Genomic DNA, 14,154 nt, shown 5'->3' on the forward strand with positions numbered 1-14,154 from the left:
AGTGTGGATCCTCTGGTGCACGATCAGGTTGGAGCTGTCGCTGCATCTCTTCCCACACTCCCCACACTCGTAGGGCCGTTCCCCGGTGTGGATCCTCTGGTGCACGATCAGGTAGGAGCTCCACCTGAAGCTCATCCCACACTCCCCACACTCGTAGGGCCGTTCCCCACTATGGATCCTTTGGTGATTATTGAGGTTGGAGCTGTCTCTGAAGGTCTTCCCACACTCCCCACACTCATAGGGCCGTTCCCCAGTGTGGATCCTCTGGTGACTGATCAGATTGGAGCTGTGGCTGAAGCTCTTCCCACATTCCCGACACTCATGGGGTCTCTCCCCAGTGTGGCTCCTCCTGTGCAGGATCAGACTGGATCTCCACGTGAAGCTCATCCCACACTCCCCACACTCACAGTGTGGCTCCTCTGGTGCAGGATCAGTTTCGATCTCTTCCTGAAGCCCTTACCACACTCCTCGCACGTGTGGGGCTTCTCCCCATCACGGAGCTGCTCACGGACCACCAGCTGCGAGCTCTGGCTCCATCTGCGGCCGCCTTCCCGGCCCAGGCTGGCTCTTTCCCCCTCAGATCCCCGCCAGCTGCGTTTGCAGCCCCTCCTCGTGCGGCATCTCCGGGGCTTTTCCTCCCCGTTGGCTTCCTGCGCCGTGGAGCCGCTCAAAACGGCCTCTGCCACCAGCTTCTGCCGCGGGGATTTGTCCTCCCTGCTCTCCATGCTCAGCTCCTGCTCTGGGGGAGGAAGGACAAGGACAGGATGGCATTTGCCTCCGGGCCACAGGCAAGGCCAAGGAGATGCCCCCAGGCTGTCCTGCAGCCGGGGCCCTGCTGGGCTGGGAGATGGAGCAGCACAGAGGGCAAAGGGGCACTGACTTCCTCCTCACCTGCCTCCGTCTCCCGGGGCATCCTCCTCTTCCTCACAGCCTCCCGGGGGTTGGGAATGGGAGATCCTGGTTTGGGGAAAACAAGGGATGAGCACGTTGAGATTGAAGGTCCCTCTGCCCGAGTCCATCCCCAGAACTCACCTGGGATCTGGGCTCCAGAAAAACCTCCCAAACACCAAGGTTCAGCCCTAAAAAGCCTCCCAGGAATTCCCCGTCCCTGCTCCCTCCCCTCTGCTGTTGGGGTTCCCCCTGGCCCAGCTGCTGGGGTCACGCTGGCATTGGGGTCCCCCTTGTCCTCGGTGCCCGCCCTCCCCAGGCTGCTGGCAGTCCCAGCAATCCCAAAAGCTGCCCCCTCTTCGCTCCCCATTCAGGGCTGCCGGGGCTTTTCGGGCTCCCTTTTGGGCTCCCTTCTCCCCTCATTCTCTGCTCTGGGCTGCAGGGGCTCCAAGGAGTCCCCCCTGCCCCTCTCCAGCCTCTGCAGGCTCCCGCCCATGGCGGCGCTCCCCCCTCTCTGGGCTCCCCACTTTGGGCTCCTGGGGGACACAGGGCTCTGCTCCTCCAGGCTGCCTCTGCCGCCAGCCGCCACCGCCACCCCCCGATGTCCCCCCGAGGGGCCTTTTCCGCTCAGCCTCGCACTTCTTCATTCTCCAAACATCCCCCCCAAAAAACCCACCCCAGCCCAGGGACCCCCGGGATATCTGGGCCGAGCTCCCCCTCCCCGCTCACCTGCGCCATGGGGGGCGATGATCCCACAGGTGGGGGCTGCGAATGCACGGAGGGCTCGGCCGCGTGCTTCCTCCTGCTCAGCCTGGACCCGCCTTTGGCCCTCCTCTTCCTCTTCCTCTTCCTCCCGCTCTTCCTCCGCCATCCCGCCTCTTTCTCGTCCTCTGTCCTATCCCTGCCTCCTTCTGTTCCATCCCTCCTCTTCTCTCATTCCTCCTCCTCCTTAACCCCACCTCCTTCTCCTCCTCCCTCCTCCTCCTCCTCCATTCCTCCTCAAGGAAAGGGAGGGGAGCCACAACCCTCCCCAGGACTCCCTGGAATTTCCCAGGGCCCCGCAGACCTCCCCCTGTGCTCCCCCAAACCCTGAATGATTCCCCCAAATCCCCACCAGGAATCCCCTAAGCCCCCCCAGGTTTTCCTCAAATCCTCCCTGAACTCCTCGAAATCCCCCAGTACCTCCCACCCCCCCTTCCAAGATGCCCCAATCTCCTCCTCGGCTCCCCAAAATCCACCCTGGGCATCCCAACTTTCCCCCAGGATTCCCTAATCCCCTCCTTGTCTCCTCCACTCCCCCCGCCCAGGACTCCCCCGATCCCCCCCAGGACACCCCAAAATCCACCCAGGATGTCCCATCCTTCGCCCCCGGACTCCCCAGTTTCCCCCAGGCCACTTTTGGGGTGCAGCAGGTGCTTTATTACATTTGTACAACGGCGGCGCTGGGGCCCCCCCGGCTTTCTATGGCTTGTGCTGGGGGAAAAGGGGGGCCGAGACCCCAAAATTGGAGTTTTGGGGGAACCAGGACCCCAAAATTGAGGTTTTGTGCAGGCCAGGACTCCAAACTCACATTCTGGGGGGACCAGGACCCCAAAATTGAAGTTTTGGGGTGGGCCAGGACCCAAAACCAAGGTTCAGGGTGGGGCTGGGACCCCCAAATTAGAGTTTGGGGCGGCCTGAACCCCAAAATCGGGGCTCGGGACCCCGAACCCAGGACTCGTGGAGAGGGTGGGACCCCAAAACTCAGGTTTTTTGGGGGGGGCAGGACCCCAAAATTTGGGTTTTTTGGGGCACCGGGACCCCAAAGTGGGGGTTCGGGGGGGGTCACTTCCGCCGGGGCCGGTCGGGGTCGCGCCGGGGGAGCCCCTCGTCGGTGGAGGAGGTGGTCAGGAGGCCTTGTTGCCACCGGGCCAGCTCGGCGTGTTCCTGAGCGCTGGCGGCCAGCGCCCGCAGCCAGCCCTGCATGTCCTCCTGGAGGGCAGAAACGGGGCCAGACACCCCAAAAAGGGGGTTAGGGGCCCCAAAAACAGGGTCAGCGACACAAAAATGGGGTTGGGGACACCAAAAATGGGGTATGGGGCCCCCAAAACAGGGTCAAGGACATCCTAAATGGGGTTATCTACACCAAAAAGGGGTTAGGGATCCCAAAAACAGGGGCAGGGTCATCGTAAATGGGGTTAGCTACATCAAAAATGGTGTTAGGGACACAAAAAATGGGGGTAGGGACACAAAAATGGTGTTAGGGACACAAAAAATGGGGTTAGGGGCCCCAAAAACAGGGTCAGGGTCATCGTAAATGGGGTTGTCTACACCAAAATGGGGTTAGGGGGGTTAGGGACACAAAAATGGGGCAAGGGACACAAAAAATGGGGTTAGGGGCCCCAAAAACAGGGTCAGGGACACAAAAATGGGGTTAGCTACACCAAAATGGGGTTAGCTACACCAAAATGGGGTTAGGAACACAAAAAATGGTGTTAGGGACACAAAAAATGGGGTTAGGGGCCCCAAAAACAGGGTCAGGGTCATCGTAAATGGGGTTGTCTACACCAAAAATGGGGCTAGGGACACAAAAAATGGGGTTAGGGACACAAAAATGGGGCAAGGGACACAAAAAATGGGGTTAGGGGCCCCAAAAACAGGGTCAGGGTCATCGTAAATGGGGTTGTCTACACCAAAAATGGGGCTAGGGACACAAAAAATGGGGTTAGGGACACAAAAATGGGGCAAGGGACACAAAAAATGGGGTTAGGGGCCCCAAAAACAGGGTCAGGGTCATCGTAAATGGGGTTGTCTACACCAAAATGGGGTTAGGGACAGAAAAAATGGGGTTAGGGACACAAAAATGGGGTTGGGGACACCAAAAATGGGGTTAGGGACACAAAAAATGGGTCAGGGACATCGTAAATGGGGTTATCTACACCAAAATGGGGTTAGGGACAGAAAAAATGGGGTTAGGGACACCAAAAATGGTGTTAGGGACACCGAAAATGGGGTTAGGGACACAAAAAATGGGGGTAGGGGCACAAAAAATGGGGATAGGGACACAGAAAATGGGGTTGGGAACACCAAAATGGGGTTAGGGACAATAAAAAATGGGGTTAGGAACCACAGAAATGGGGTTAGGGACACAGAAATGGGGTCAGGGACACCAAAATGGGGTTAGGAACCACAGAAATGGGGTTAGGGACACAGAAATGGGGTCAGGGACCCCAAAAATGGGTTTAGGGACACAGAAAATGGGGTGAGGGACGCAGAAAATGGGTTAGGGACAGAGAAAATGGGGTTAGGGACACCAAAATGGGGTTAGGGACACCAAAAATGGGCTTAGGGACCCATCAAAATCAACATGAGATCAGAACCACCCAAATCACCATGAGACCCCCCAAAACCACCATCAGGCACCCCAAAAACAGCACAAGATCCCCCAACCCCACCATCTGATACCCCAAAACCACCACGAGACAACCCAAAACCACCATCAGACACCCCAAAATCGCCATCAGACACTCCAAAACCTCCACCAGACACCCTAAACCCTACAAAGAACCCACAAAACCACCATGAGACCCCCCAAAGCCCCCGTCAGACCCCCCAAAACTTTACAAGACTCCCCCAGAGCCGCACCTCATCCTTGGCCTGCAGCAGGAACTCGCTCCCATCGCCGGTCCTGCAAGAGCAGGACATTGTCACCGTGGACTTTGGGGTGTCAGAGCCACCAAAGTCAACAGGAGACCCCAAAAGTGGTGTCAGAAACCCCAAAAGTGCCATCAGGGCCACCCAAAGCAACATGAGACCCCAAAAATGCCATCAGAGACCCCAAAAGTGGCATCAGAGACCCCAAAAATGCCATCAGAGACCCCAAAAGTGGCATCAGAGACCCCAAAAATGCCATCAGAGACCCCACACATCAGACCCACCCAAAGCAACATGAGACCCCAAAAATGCCATCAGAGACCCCAAAAGTCACATCAGACCCACCCAAAGCAACATGAGACCCCAAAAATGCCATCAGAGACCCCAAAAGTGGCATCAGAAACCACAAAAGTGGCATCAGAGACCCCAAAAGTGCCATCAGGGCCACCCAAAGCAACATGAGACCCCAAAAATGCCATCAGAGACCCCAAAAGTGGCATCAGAGACCCCAAAAGTGACATCAGACCCACCCAAAGCAACATGAGACCCCAAAAATGCCATCAGAGACCCCAAAAGTGCCACCAGAAACCCTAAAAGAGACATCAGAGACCCCAAAATCGAGCGGCCCCAGAACTCACTTGAGCTTGAAGACGTTCTTCTTCTTCTTGTAGTCGCTGGCCACCTCGCTGGCGGCGCGGTGCAGGCTGAGCAGGGGCTCCCCGCCGTGCGTGGCCCCGGCCGCGGGGCCCTTGGCGTCCTTGTAGAAGCCCAGGTCGCCCTTGGCCAGCACGCAGTAGAGGTTCACCCAGGACCTGCTCGCGGTGGGACGTGCGGTGACCACCAGGTTTTGGGGGAAACCGAGTTTTGGTGGCCCCCCGAATGTTGGTGGATTGGTTGATGAACGTTCTTATCTTTGGTGAGTTCCCAAATTTTGGTCAATCTCCACCCAACTCGTGGTGGAACCCCAAATTCTGGTGGGTCCTCTCCAGAGATGGACGCCAGATCCTTGGAGAACCCCCAGCCCGTGGTGAACACCATCACTGATGGACCCCCAACCCTTGGTGGACCCCTTCATTGATGGATCCTCCAACCAGTGGTGAATCCCCAAATTTTGGGGAATTTCAAGTCTTGGTGAACCCCCAAATTCTGTGGATCTTCTCCATTGATGGACCCCAGTCCTTGGTGAACCCTCAACGCTTGGGGAACCCTCTTCATGGATGAACCCAACCCAACCCTTGCAGAACTCCCTCCACCGATGTCCCCCCAACCCTCGGTGAAGATCCAAACCTTGGGGAACCCCAACCCTTGGAGACGCCCCAAATCCTGATGAAGAACCCCTTCCACTGATGAACCCCAAGCCTTGGTGAACCCCAACCCTTGGAGAACCCCAACCCTTGGAGAACCCCAAACCTTGGAGGACCCCAACCCTTGGAGAACCCCAGCCCTTGGTGAACCCCAACCCTTGGAGAACCCCAACCCTTGGAGAACCCCCAATTCTTGGTGAACCCCAACCCTTCCTGAACCCCCAAATTCTGGTGGACTATTGATGAAGCCCTTCCATTGATGAACCCCAACATTTGGAGAACCCCCAAATTCTGGTGGACCATTGATGAACCTCAACCTGTGGAGAACCTTCAACTTTTGATGAACCCCTTCCATTGATGAGCCTCAACCCTTGGACAACCCTCAACTCTTGATGAACCCCTTCCATTGATGAACCCCAAACATTTGGAGAAACCCCAAGTCTTGATGAACCCCAACCCTTGGAGAACCCCCAGCTCCTGATGAACCCCACCCCTTGGAGAACCCCCAATTCTTGGAGAACCTCAACCCTTGCTGAACCCCCAAATTCTGGTGGACCATTGATGAATCCCACCCCTTGGAGAACCCCAACCCTTGGAGAACCCCCAGCTCCTGATGAACCCCACCCCTTGGAGAACCCCCAAGTCTTGATTAACCTCTTCCATTGATGAACCTCAACCCTTGGACAACCCTCAACTTTTGATGAACCCCTTCCACTGATGAACCCCATCCCTTGGAGAATGCCACCCCTCAGAGAACCCCCAGCTCCTGATGAACCCCACTCCTTGGAGAACCCCCAATTCTTGGAGACCCCCAACCCTTGCTGAACCCCCAAATTCTGGTGGACCACTGATGAACCCCACCCCTTGGAGAACCCCCAAGTCTTCATGAACCCCAACCCTTGGAGACACCCCAACTCCTGATGAACCCCACCCCTTGGAGAACCCCAACCCTTGGAGAGCCCCCAATTCTTGGTGAACCCCAACCCTTCCTGAACCCCCAAATTCTGGTGGACTATTGATGAAGCCCTTCCATTGATGAACCCCAACATTTGGAGAACCCCCAAATTCTGGTGGACCATTGATGAATCCCACCCCTTGGAGAACCCCAACCCTTGGAGAACCCCCAGGAGTCCTTGGGGCGCGGCCGGCGCCGCGGCTTCGGCCGGTCCCGCGCACGCGGACGGTCCGGCCGAGGGGTCCTCTCCGGCAGGGCCTCGGGGCCCGCGGGGAGACGGGCGGGCGAGTCACGGTCACGGGGCTGGGGACAGCAGGGGACACTGAGGGGACACTCGGGGATCTCCAGGGGACACTGAGGGGACACTCGGGGATCTCCAGGGGACACTGAGGGGACACTCGGGGATCTCCAGGGGACACTGAGGGGACACTCGGGGATCTCCAGGGGACACTGAGGGGACACTCGGGGATCTCCAGGGGACACTGAGGGGACACTCGGGGATCTCCAGGGGACACTGAGGGGACACTCGGGGATCTCCAGGGGACACTGAGGGGACACTCGGGGATCTCCAGGGGACACTGAGGGGACACTCGGGGATCTCCAGGGGACACTGAGGGGACACTCGGGGATCTCCAGGGGACACTGAGGGGACACTCGGGGATCTCCAGGGGACACTGAGGGGACACTCGGGGATCTCCAGGGGACACTGAGGGGACACTCGGGGATCTCCAGGGGACACTGAGGGGACACTCGGGGATCTCCAGGGGACACTGAGGGGACACTCGGGGATCTCCAGGGGACACTGAGGGGACACTCGGGGATCTCCAGGGGACACTGAGGGGACACTCGGGGATCTCCAGGGGACACTGAGGGGACACTCGGGGATCTCCAGGGGACACTGAGGGGACACTCGGGGATCTCCAGGGGACACTGAGGGGACACTCGGGGATCTCCAGGGGACACTGAGGGGACACTCGGGGATCTCCAGGGGACACTGAGGGGACACTCGGGGATCTCCAGGGGACACTGAGGGGACACTCGGGGATCTCCAGGGGACACTGAGGGGACACTCGGGGATCTCCAGGGGACACTGAGGGGACACTCGGGGATCTCCAGGGGACACTGAGGGGACACTCGGGGATCTCCAGGGGACACTGAGGGGACACTCGGGGATCTCCAGGGGACACTGAGGGGACACTCGGGGATCTCCAGGGGACAGCAGGGGACAATGAGGGGACACTCGGGGATGTCCAGTGGGACACTGAGGGGGCATTGAGGGGACATCAAGGGGGACAATGAGGGGACACTCATGGATCTCTGAGGAGATCTCCAGTAGGACATGGAGGGGACACTGAGGGGACAATGGGGGGACACTTGGGGATCTCCAGGGGACAGTGAGGGGACACTCAGGGATCTCCAGGGCACATTGAGGGGACAATGAGGGGATACTCAGGGATCTCCAGTAGGACATGGAGGGGACACCAAGGGGGACAATGAGGGGACACTGAGGGATGTCCAGTGGGACACTGAGGGGACATTGAGTGGACAATGGGGGGACACTCAGGGATCTCCAGGGGACATTGAGGGGACAATGAGGGATCTCCAGTGGGGCATTGAGGGGACACTAAGGGGACACTCGGGGATCTCCAGTGGACAGGGAGGGAACATTGAGGGGACAGCTAGGGGGACATGGAGGGGACACTGAGGGGACATCCAAGGAGACGTGGAGGGGACACTGAGGGGACATCCAAGGGGACATGGAGGGGACAATGAGGGATCTCCAGGGGCACACGGAGGGAACAGCAAGGGGAATCCAAAGGGACACAAAGAGGAATCCTTGGAGCCACCAAAGGGTCACCAAGGTGCCACCAAGGACTCACCGAAGCCGGCACGGGGCCACCCGCCTCCTTCTCCTGCAGCTGCTCCACGATGTCGGCCAGGGTGGCTTTGCTGCTGGAGGACATTTGGAGACCACAGTGGCATCACCCCAGCCCCGTCCCCTCCCCGGTGTCCCCGCAGCGTCCCCGCGGCGTCCCCTCGCTCACCCGCCGCCCTTCCCATCGTGCCGCGGCGGCTCCGGCTCGCTGGACTCCTGCCGCTCCAGCCGGCGCTCCCGGCGCTCCCGGCGAGATGGGATGGAGATGGAGATTATGGAGAATGGGATGAGATGGAGATGGAGACAGCAATTGAGATGACAGATGGGATGGAGATGGAAATTATGGAAATGGAGATGGGGATGGAGATTGGGATGAGATGGAGATGACAGGGATGGAGATGAGAAAGAGATGGGGATGAGATGGAGGTTATGAAGATGGAGATGAGATGGAGATGAGGAGGGGGATGAGATGGAGATGATGGAGATGCAGATTGGGATGAGATGGAGATGGCAATTGAGATGACAGAGGGGATGGAGATGGAGTGGAGATTATGGAGATGGAAATTATGGAAATGGAGATGGGATGGACATGGAGATGGAGATGAGGAGGGGGTGAGATGGAGATAGAGGTTATGAAGACGGAGATGAGATGGAAATGAGGATGGGGGTGAGATGATGGAGATGGAGATGTGAGGGAGATGTAGATGGGATGGAGATAGGATGGATATAGAGATGATGGAGATGAGGATGGGGATGAGATGGGGATGAGATGGGGATGGAGGTTATGAAGATGGAGATGAGGATGGGGATGAGATGGATATTGAGATGAGATGGAGATGGCAATTGAGATGACAGAGGGGATGGAGATGGAGTGGAGATGGAAATGATGGAAATGGAGATGAGGTGGAAATGGAGATGGAGATTGGAATGAAGTGGAGATGATGGAGATGGAGATGAGATGGAGATAGTGATGGAGAAATAAATTATGTCAACGGAGATGATGGAGATGAGATGGGGACAGGGATGAAGATGGAGATGGAGATGAAGAGGACAAAGCCAGCGATGCAAACAGCAGCAGAGATGGGAAGAGGATGAAGATCAGATGAGGAGATGGTTCTGCTGAGCCCACAGCTGCCCCCACCCCGAGCAGGGCCCAGCCCCGGGGATGTCCCCCTCACCGTGGTGAGGCGCCGCAGGGAGCTGAACCTCTCCTCCCAGGCGGCCGCCGCCTTCCGGAAGGCCTCGTGCCGCCGGATCAGCTGCTCCACCTCGTCCACGCTGCTGCCCAGCTCCTGGCTCTTCAGCAGCGGCTCCTGGGCCGTCAGCCACGCGTCGGCCACCACGGCCTCCTGCGCGAACTGGTGCACCTCGCGCACTGCCGGCACAGCCGGGGCCGCCCGTCACCGCCGCGGGGTCGCCGCGGGGCTGGGGTCACCTCCGAGCCTGGGGTCACCCATGATCTGGTGGCCCTCATAATTTGGTGTCACCCATAGTGTGGTGTCTCCCTTAATTTGGTGTTCCTCATAATTTGGTGATCCCCGTAATTTCGTGTTCCTCATAATTTGGTGTTCCCTGTAATTTGGTGATCCCCGTAATTTCGTGTTCCTCATAATTTGGTGTTCCCTGTAATTTGGGGATCCCCGTAATTTCATGTTCCTCATAACTTGGTAATCCCCGTAATTTCATATTCCTCATAATTTGGTGATCTCCATAATGTCATGTTCCTCATAATTTGGTGATCCCCATAATTTGGTGTTCCCTGTAATTTGGTGATCCCCGTAATTTCATATTCCTCAAAATTTGGTGATCTCCATAATGTCGTGTTCCTCATAATCCGGTGTTCCCTGTAATTTGGTGATCCCCGTAATTTCATATTCCTCATAATTTGGTGATCTCCATAATGTCATAACCTGGTGACTTTACCAGGAAGGTGCCAGTTGTGTTCCTCATAATTTGGTATTCCCCGTAATTTGGTGTTCCCTGTAATTTGGTGATCCCCGTAATTTCGTGTTCCTCATAACTTGGTGATCCCCGTAATTTCGTGTTCCTCATAACTTGGTGATCCCCGTAATTTCATGTTCCTCATAACTTGGTGATCCCCGTAATTTCGTGTTCCTCATAACTTGGTATTCCCCATAATTTGGCGTTCTCTGTAGTTTGGTGTCCCCCATAACCTGGTGTCCCCCATAACCTGGTGACTCCCATAAATTGACTCCCACCACCCAATGTCCACCGCAAGACCTGCTGTCCCCAATGTCCACCCAACATCTGATGCCCACCCAAAACCTGGTGACCCCCATAAACCGGTGTCCTCCATGACCCAATGCCCACCCCAAGACCTGCTGTCCCTCCAAGACTCAACATCCCCCAGAAACCTTCTGATGTCCCCCCAACACCCAATGTCCCCCAACATCTGACGTCCCCCCAGCACCCGATGACCTCGTGCTGTCCCCTGGGGTGGCACTCACTCTGCTGCAGCCACTCCCAGTGCTTGTCCCACTTCTCCGTCATCTCCTTCTTCTTAGCCAGGAGCTTCTCCATGTGGGATTTGATCTGCAGGGAGGCGGGACATGGGTCGGGACACCCCAGGAGTTCCACCGCGCCCCCTCCCCACATTGCCCACCCCCCCGGGCACCTCGTCGGCCGCCGGGCTCTTGCTGAGGATGAGGGTCTTGCCCAGCTCCAGGCAGGTGGCCACGTTCTTGGCCCGGGCCTCCATCTCGGTCTTGAGGCTTTGGTGGTCGTTCATCAGCAGCTCCACCGAGGACACGTCCCTGGGGCAGGGGAGGGACAAGGGTGGGGATGGAGGGGGGTCCTTGGTGGCTGGGAGGGGACATTGGCATGGGGAAGGGTCTGGGGTCCTCCTGATGGAGCAGGATTTGGTCCCTGGGCCAGGACGTGGTCCTTGGGCCCTTGGTGGGACAGAACATGGTCCTTGGGCCCATGGTGGAACAGGACATTGATCCTCAGATGGACCAGGATGTGGTCCTTGGGTCCACGGTGGGCCAGGACGTGTTCCTTGGTTCCATGATGGAACAGGACGTGGACCCTCAGATGGATCAGGATGTGGTCCTTGGGTCCATGATGGAACAGGACATGGACCCTCAGATGGATCAGGATGTGGTCCTTGGGTCCATGATGGAACAGGACATGGACCCTCAGATGGATCAGGATGTGGTCCTTGGGTCCATGATGGAACAGGACATGGACCCTCAGATGGATCAGGACGTGTTCCTTGGTTCCATGATGGAACAGGACATGGACCCTCAGATGGATCAGGACGTGTTCCTTGGTTCCATGATGGAACAGGACATGGACCCTCAGATGGTCAGGATGTGGTCCTTGGGTCCATGATGGAACAGGACGTGGACCCTCAGATGGATCAGGATGTGGTCCTTGGGTCCATGATGGAACAGGACATGGACCCTCAGATGGACCAGGACATGGTTCTTAGTTCCATGGTGGAACAGGACCCAGATCCTCAGGTGCACCAGGACATGGTGAAACAGGACATTGATCCTCAGATGGACCAGGAGGTGTTCCTTGGTTCCAAGGTGAACCAGGACATGGACCCTCAGATGGACCAGGACATGGGATCTTGGGATGGACCAGGAGGTGTTCCTTGGTTCAGGAACAGGACCCAGATTCTCAGACGGACCAGGACATGGTGTAACAGGACATTGATCCTCAGATGGACCAGGACGTGTTCCTTGGTTCCATGGTGGAACAGGACACGGACCCTCAGATGGACCAGGACATGTTCCTTGGTTCAGGAACAGGACCCAGATCCTCAGATGGACCAGGACGTGTTCCTTGGTTCCATGGTGGAACAGGACACGGACCCTCAGATGGACCAGGACGCGTTCCTTGGTTCCATGGTGGAACAGGACACGGACCCTCAGGCTGACCCAGACACGGCACCTTGTGGTGGCCCAGCACCTGACCCTTGCCCAGCACCCTACCTGGGCTTCTCCCCGGCGCCCATCTGGTGGAGCACGCCGTCCATCCAGGCCAGCAGGTCCCTGACGGTGCCCACGAAGCGGATCTTGTCGGCCACGCTGGCCACGTGCAGCCGGCACTCCTCGCACGCCGCCAGCAGCTCCTTCCAGGCCCGCAGCACCTCCTGCTCGCGGCCCGCGATGGCCTCGGCGTTGTCCCCGGCGTAGAGCGTCCGCAGCTGCGCCGCGCCCTCCTGCAGCTGCCGCACCTGCGTCACCAGCACCTCCACGTCGTGCTCGAAGGCGCCCAGGGCCCTCTGCAGGGCGCCCGCCGAGGTCCTGCCCTCGCGCGCCGCCAGCTCGGGCAGCCGCTGCCGCTTCTCCTCGATCTGCCCCAGGACCTCCTTGCAGTCGTTGAAGAATTTGTGCAGCTCGTGGGACGCCGCCAGCATCTGGGCGCGGGTCTCCATCAGCTCCAGGAGGTCGGCCCAGGCCTCGTTGACGCCGTCCTTCCACTCGGCGATGGTGGCGGCGTCGGTGTGGCCGTAGTCGATGAGCTCGTCCACCATCTGGTTGACGGCGGCGATGCGCTCCTGGCCCACGCTGCCCGTCTCGCTGGCGAACTCCAGGAACTTCTCCTGCAGCAGCTGCCGGGGCCCGGGGCGGGTGTGGGGAGGGGTCAGGGCTGGGCAGGGCTTGGGACCACCAGGGTGGGGTGGGGATGGTGGCAGGACCCCCAGCCGGGGGATGGAGGGGGTGGCCAGGACCACCAGGGCAGGATGGCACCACCAGGAAGGTGCCAGGACCACCAGGAGCGTGCCAGGACCCCCATCCAGGGGACAGAGGTGAAGCCCAGGACCACCAGGATGGGGCAGGGGTGGTGGTAGGACCACCAGCCAGGGGATGGAGGGGACGGCCAGGACCACCAGGAAGGTGCCAGGACCACCAGGAAGGTGCCAGGACCCCTAAAATGGGGCAGAGATGATGGCAGGACCTCCAGCCAGGGGACGGAGATGATGCCCAGGACCACCAGGATGGTGCCAGAACCCCCACCCAGGGGACAGAGAGTGTGGCCAGGACCAGGATGGTGCCAGGACCTCCAGGATGGTGCCAGGACCTCCAGGATGGTGCCGGGACTCCTGTCCGAGCTCAGGAAACGTCCCCAAGACCCTCACGAGAACACCACGAGTCAGAACCTCCCCCACATCCCTCACCAACTTCTCCATCCCCCTCAACCACGGCACCAAAGCCACCCCACCCCTGACCACGTCCACGCTTCCGTCCTCACCGTGACGTGCTCGAAGTCCTGCCCCAGCTCGGGCGAGCCGGCCACCACCTCCTTCTCGGCGATCCAGTGCTCCAGCTCGTCCACCTCGCGGTTGAGCTGGTAGAGCCAGTACTGCTGCTCCAGCTTGACCTTGCGCTCCTCCACCAGGTCCTTCAGAGACACGTACAGCCGGTCAACCTGCGACTGCCGCCGGCTCACCTGTTCGCTGGGCAAGGACACGGCGCCCGTCAGCCCCGGCGGCGCCGCGGCGGCGCCCGGGGGGCCGGGGGCGG

At 58.7% G+C, this 14,154-nt stretch overlaps 2 protein-coding genes across 2 annotated transcripts in view; both read right to left on the bottom strand.

Annotated features, from left to right (window-relative positions):
- Positions 1-3: 3 nt before the first annotated feature.
- Positions 4-1,777, bottom strand: LOC120508285 (zinc finger protein 239-like; the record flags this gene model as incomplete). The annotated part of the gene is made up of 4 exons (XM_039721711.1): positions 1,618-1,777; positions 892-957; positions 421-739; positions 4-349 (listed from the first exon to the last, which is right to left on the bottom strand). Coding segments are annotated over exons 1-4 (873 nt in total), but the record flags the coding sequence as incomplete, so codon positions are not given.
- Positions 1,778-2,284: 507 nt separating this feature from the next.
- SPTBN4 (spectrin beta, non-erythrocytic 4) overlaps positions 2,285-14,154 on the bottom strand; it is a gene marked incomplete at its 5' end in the record, with an annotated part of 39,317 nt that continues 27,447 nt past the window's right edge. Inside the window, 12 exons of the mRNA XM_039721710.1 lie at positions 2,285-2,859; positions 4,513-4,555; positions 5,160-5,427; positions 6,936-7,083; positions 8,008-8,041; positions 8,470-8,730; positions 8,826-8,930; positions 9,650-10,031; positions 11,125-11,209; positions 11,292-11,430; positions 12,619-13,241; positions 13,883-14,094. Of these exons, the coding sequence (XP_039577644.1) occupies positions 2,713-2,859; positions 4,513-4,555; positions 5,160-5,427; positions 6,936-7,083; positions 8,008-8,041; positions 8,470-8,730; positions 8,826-8,930; positions 9,650-10,031; positions 11,125-11,209; positions 11,292-11,430; positions 12,619-13,241; positions 13,883-14,094 (2,447 nt within the window). The remainder of the gene's footprint in view (positions 2,860-4,512; positions 4,556-5,159; positions 5,428-6,935; positions 7,084-8,007; positions 8,042-8,469; positions 8,731-8,825; positions 8,931-9,649; positions 10,032-11,124; positions 11,210-11,291; positions 11,431-12,618; positions 13,242-13,882; positions 14,095-14,154) is intronic.

Source organism: Passer montanus, unplaced genomic scaffold (assembly GCF_014805655.1).
Source record: "Passer montanus isolate IOZ18808 unplaced genomic scaffold, ASM1480565v1 scaffold463, whole genome shotgun sequence".
Taxonomy (NCBI): Eukaryota; Metazoa; Chordata; class Aves; order Passeriformes; family Passeridae; genus Passer; species Passer montanus.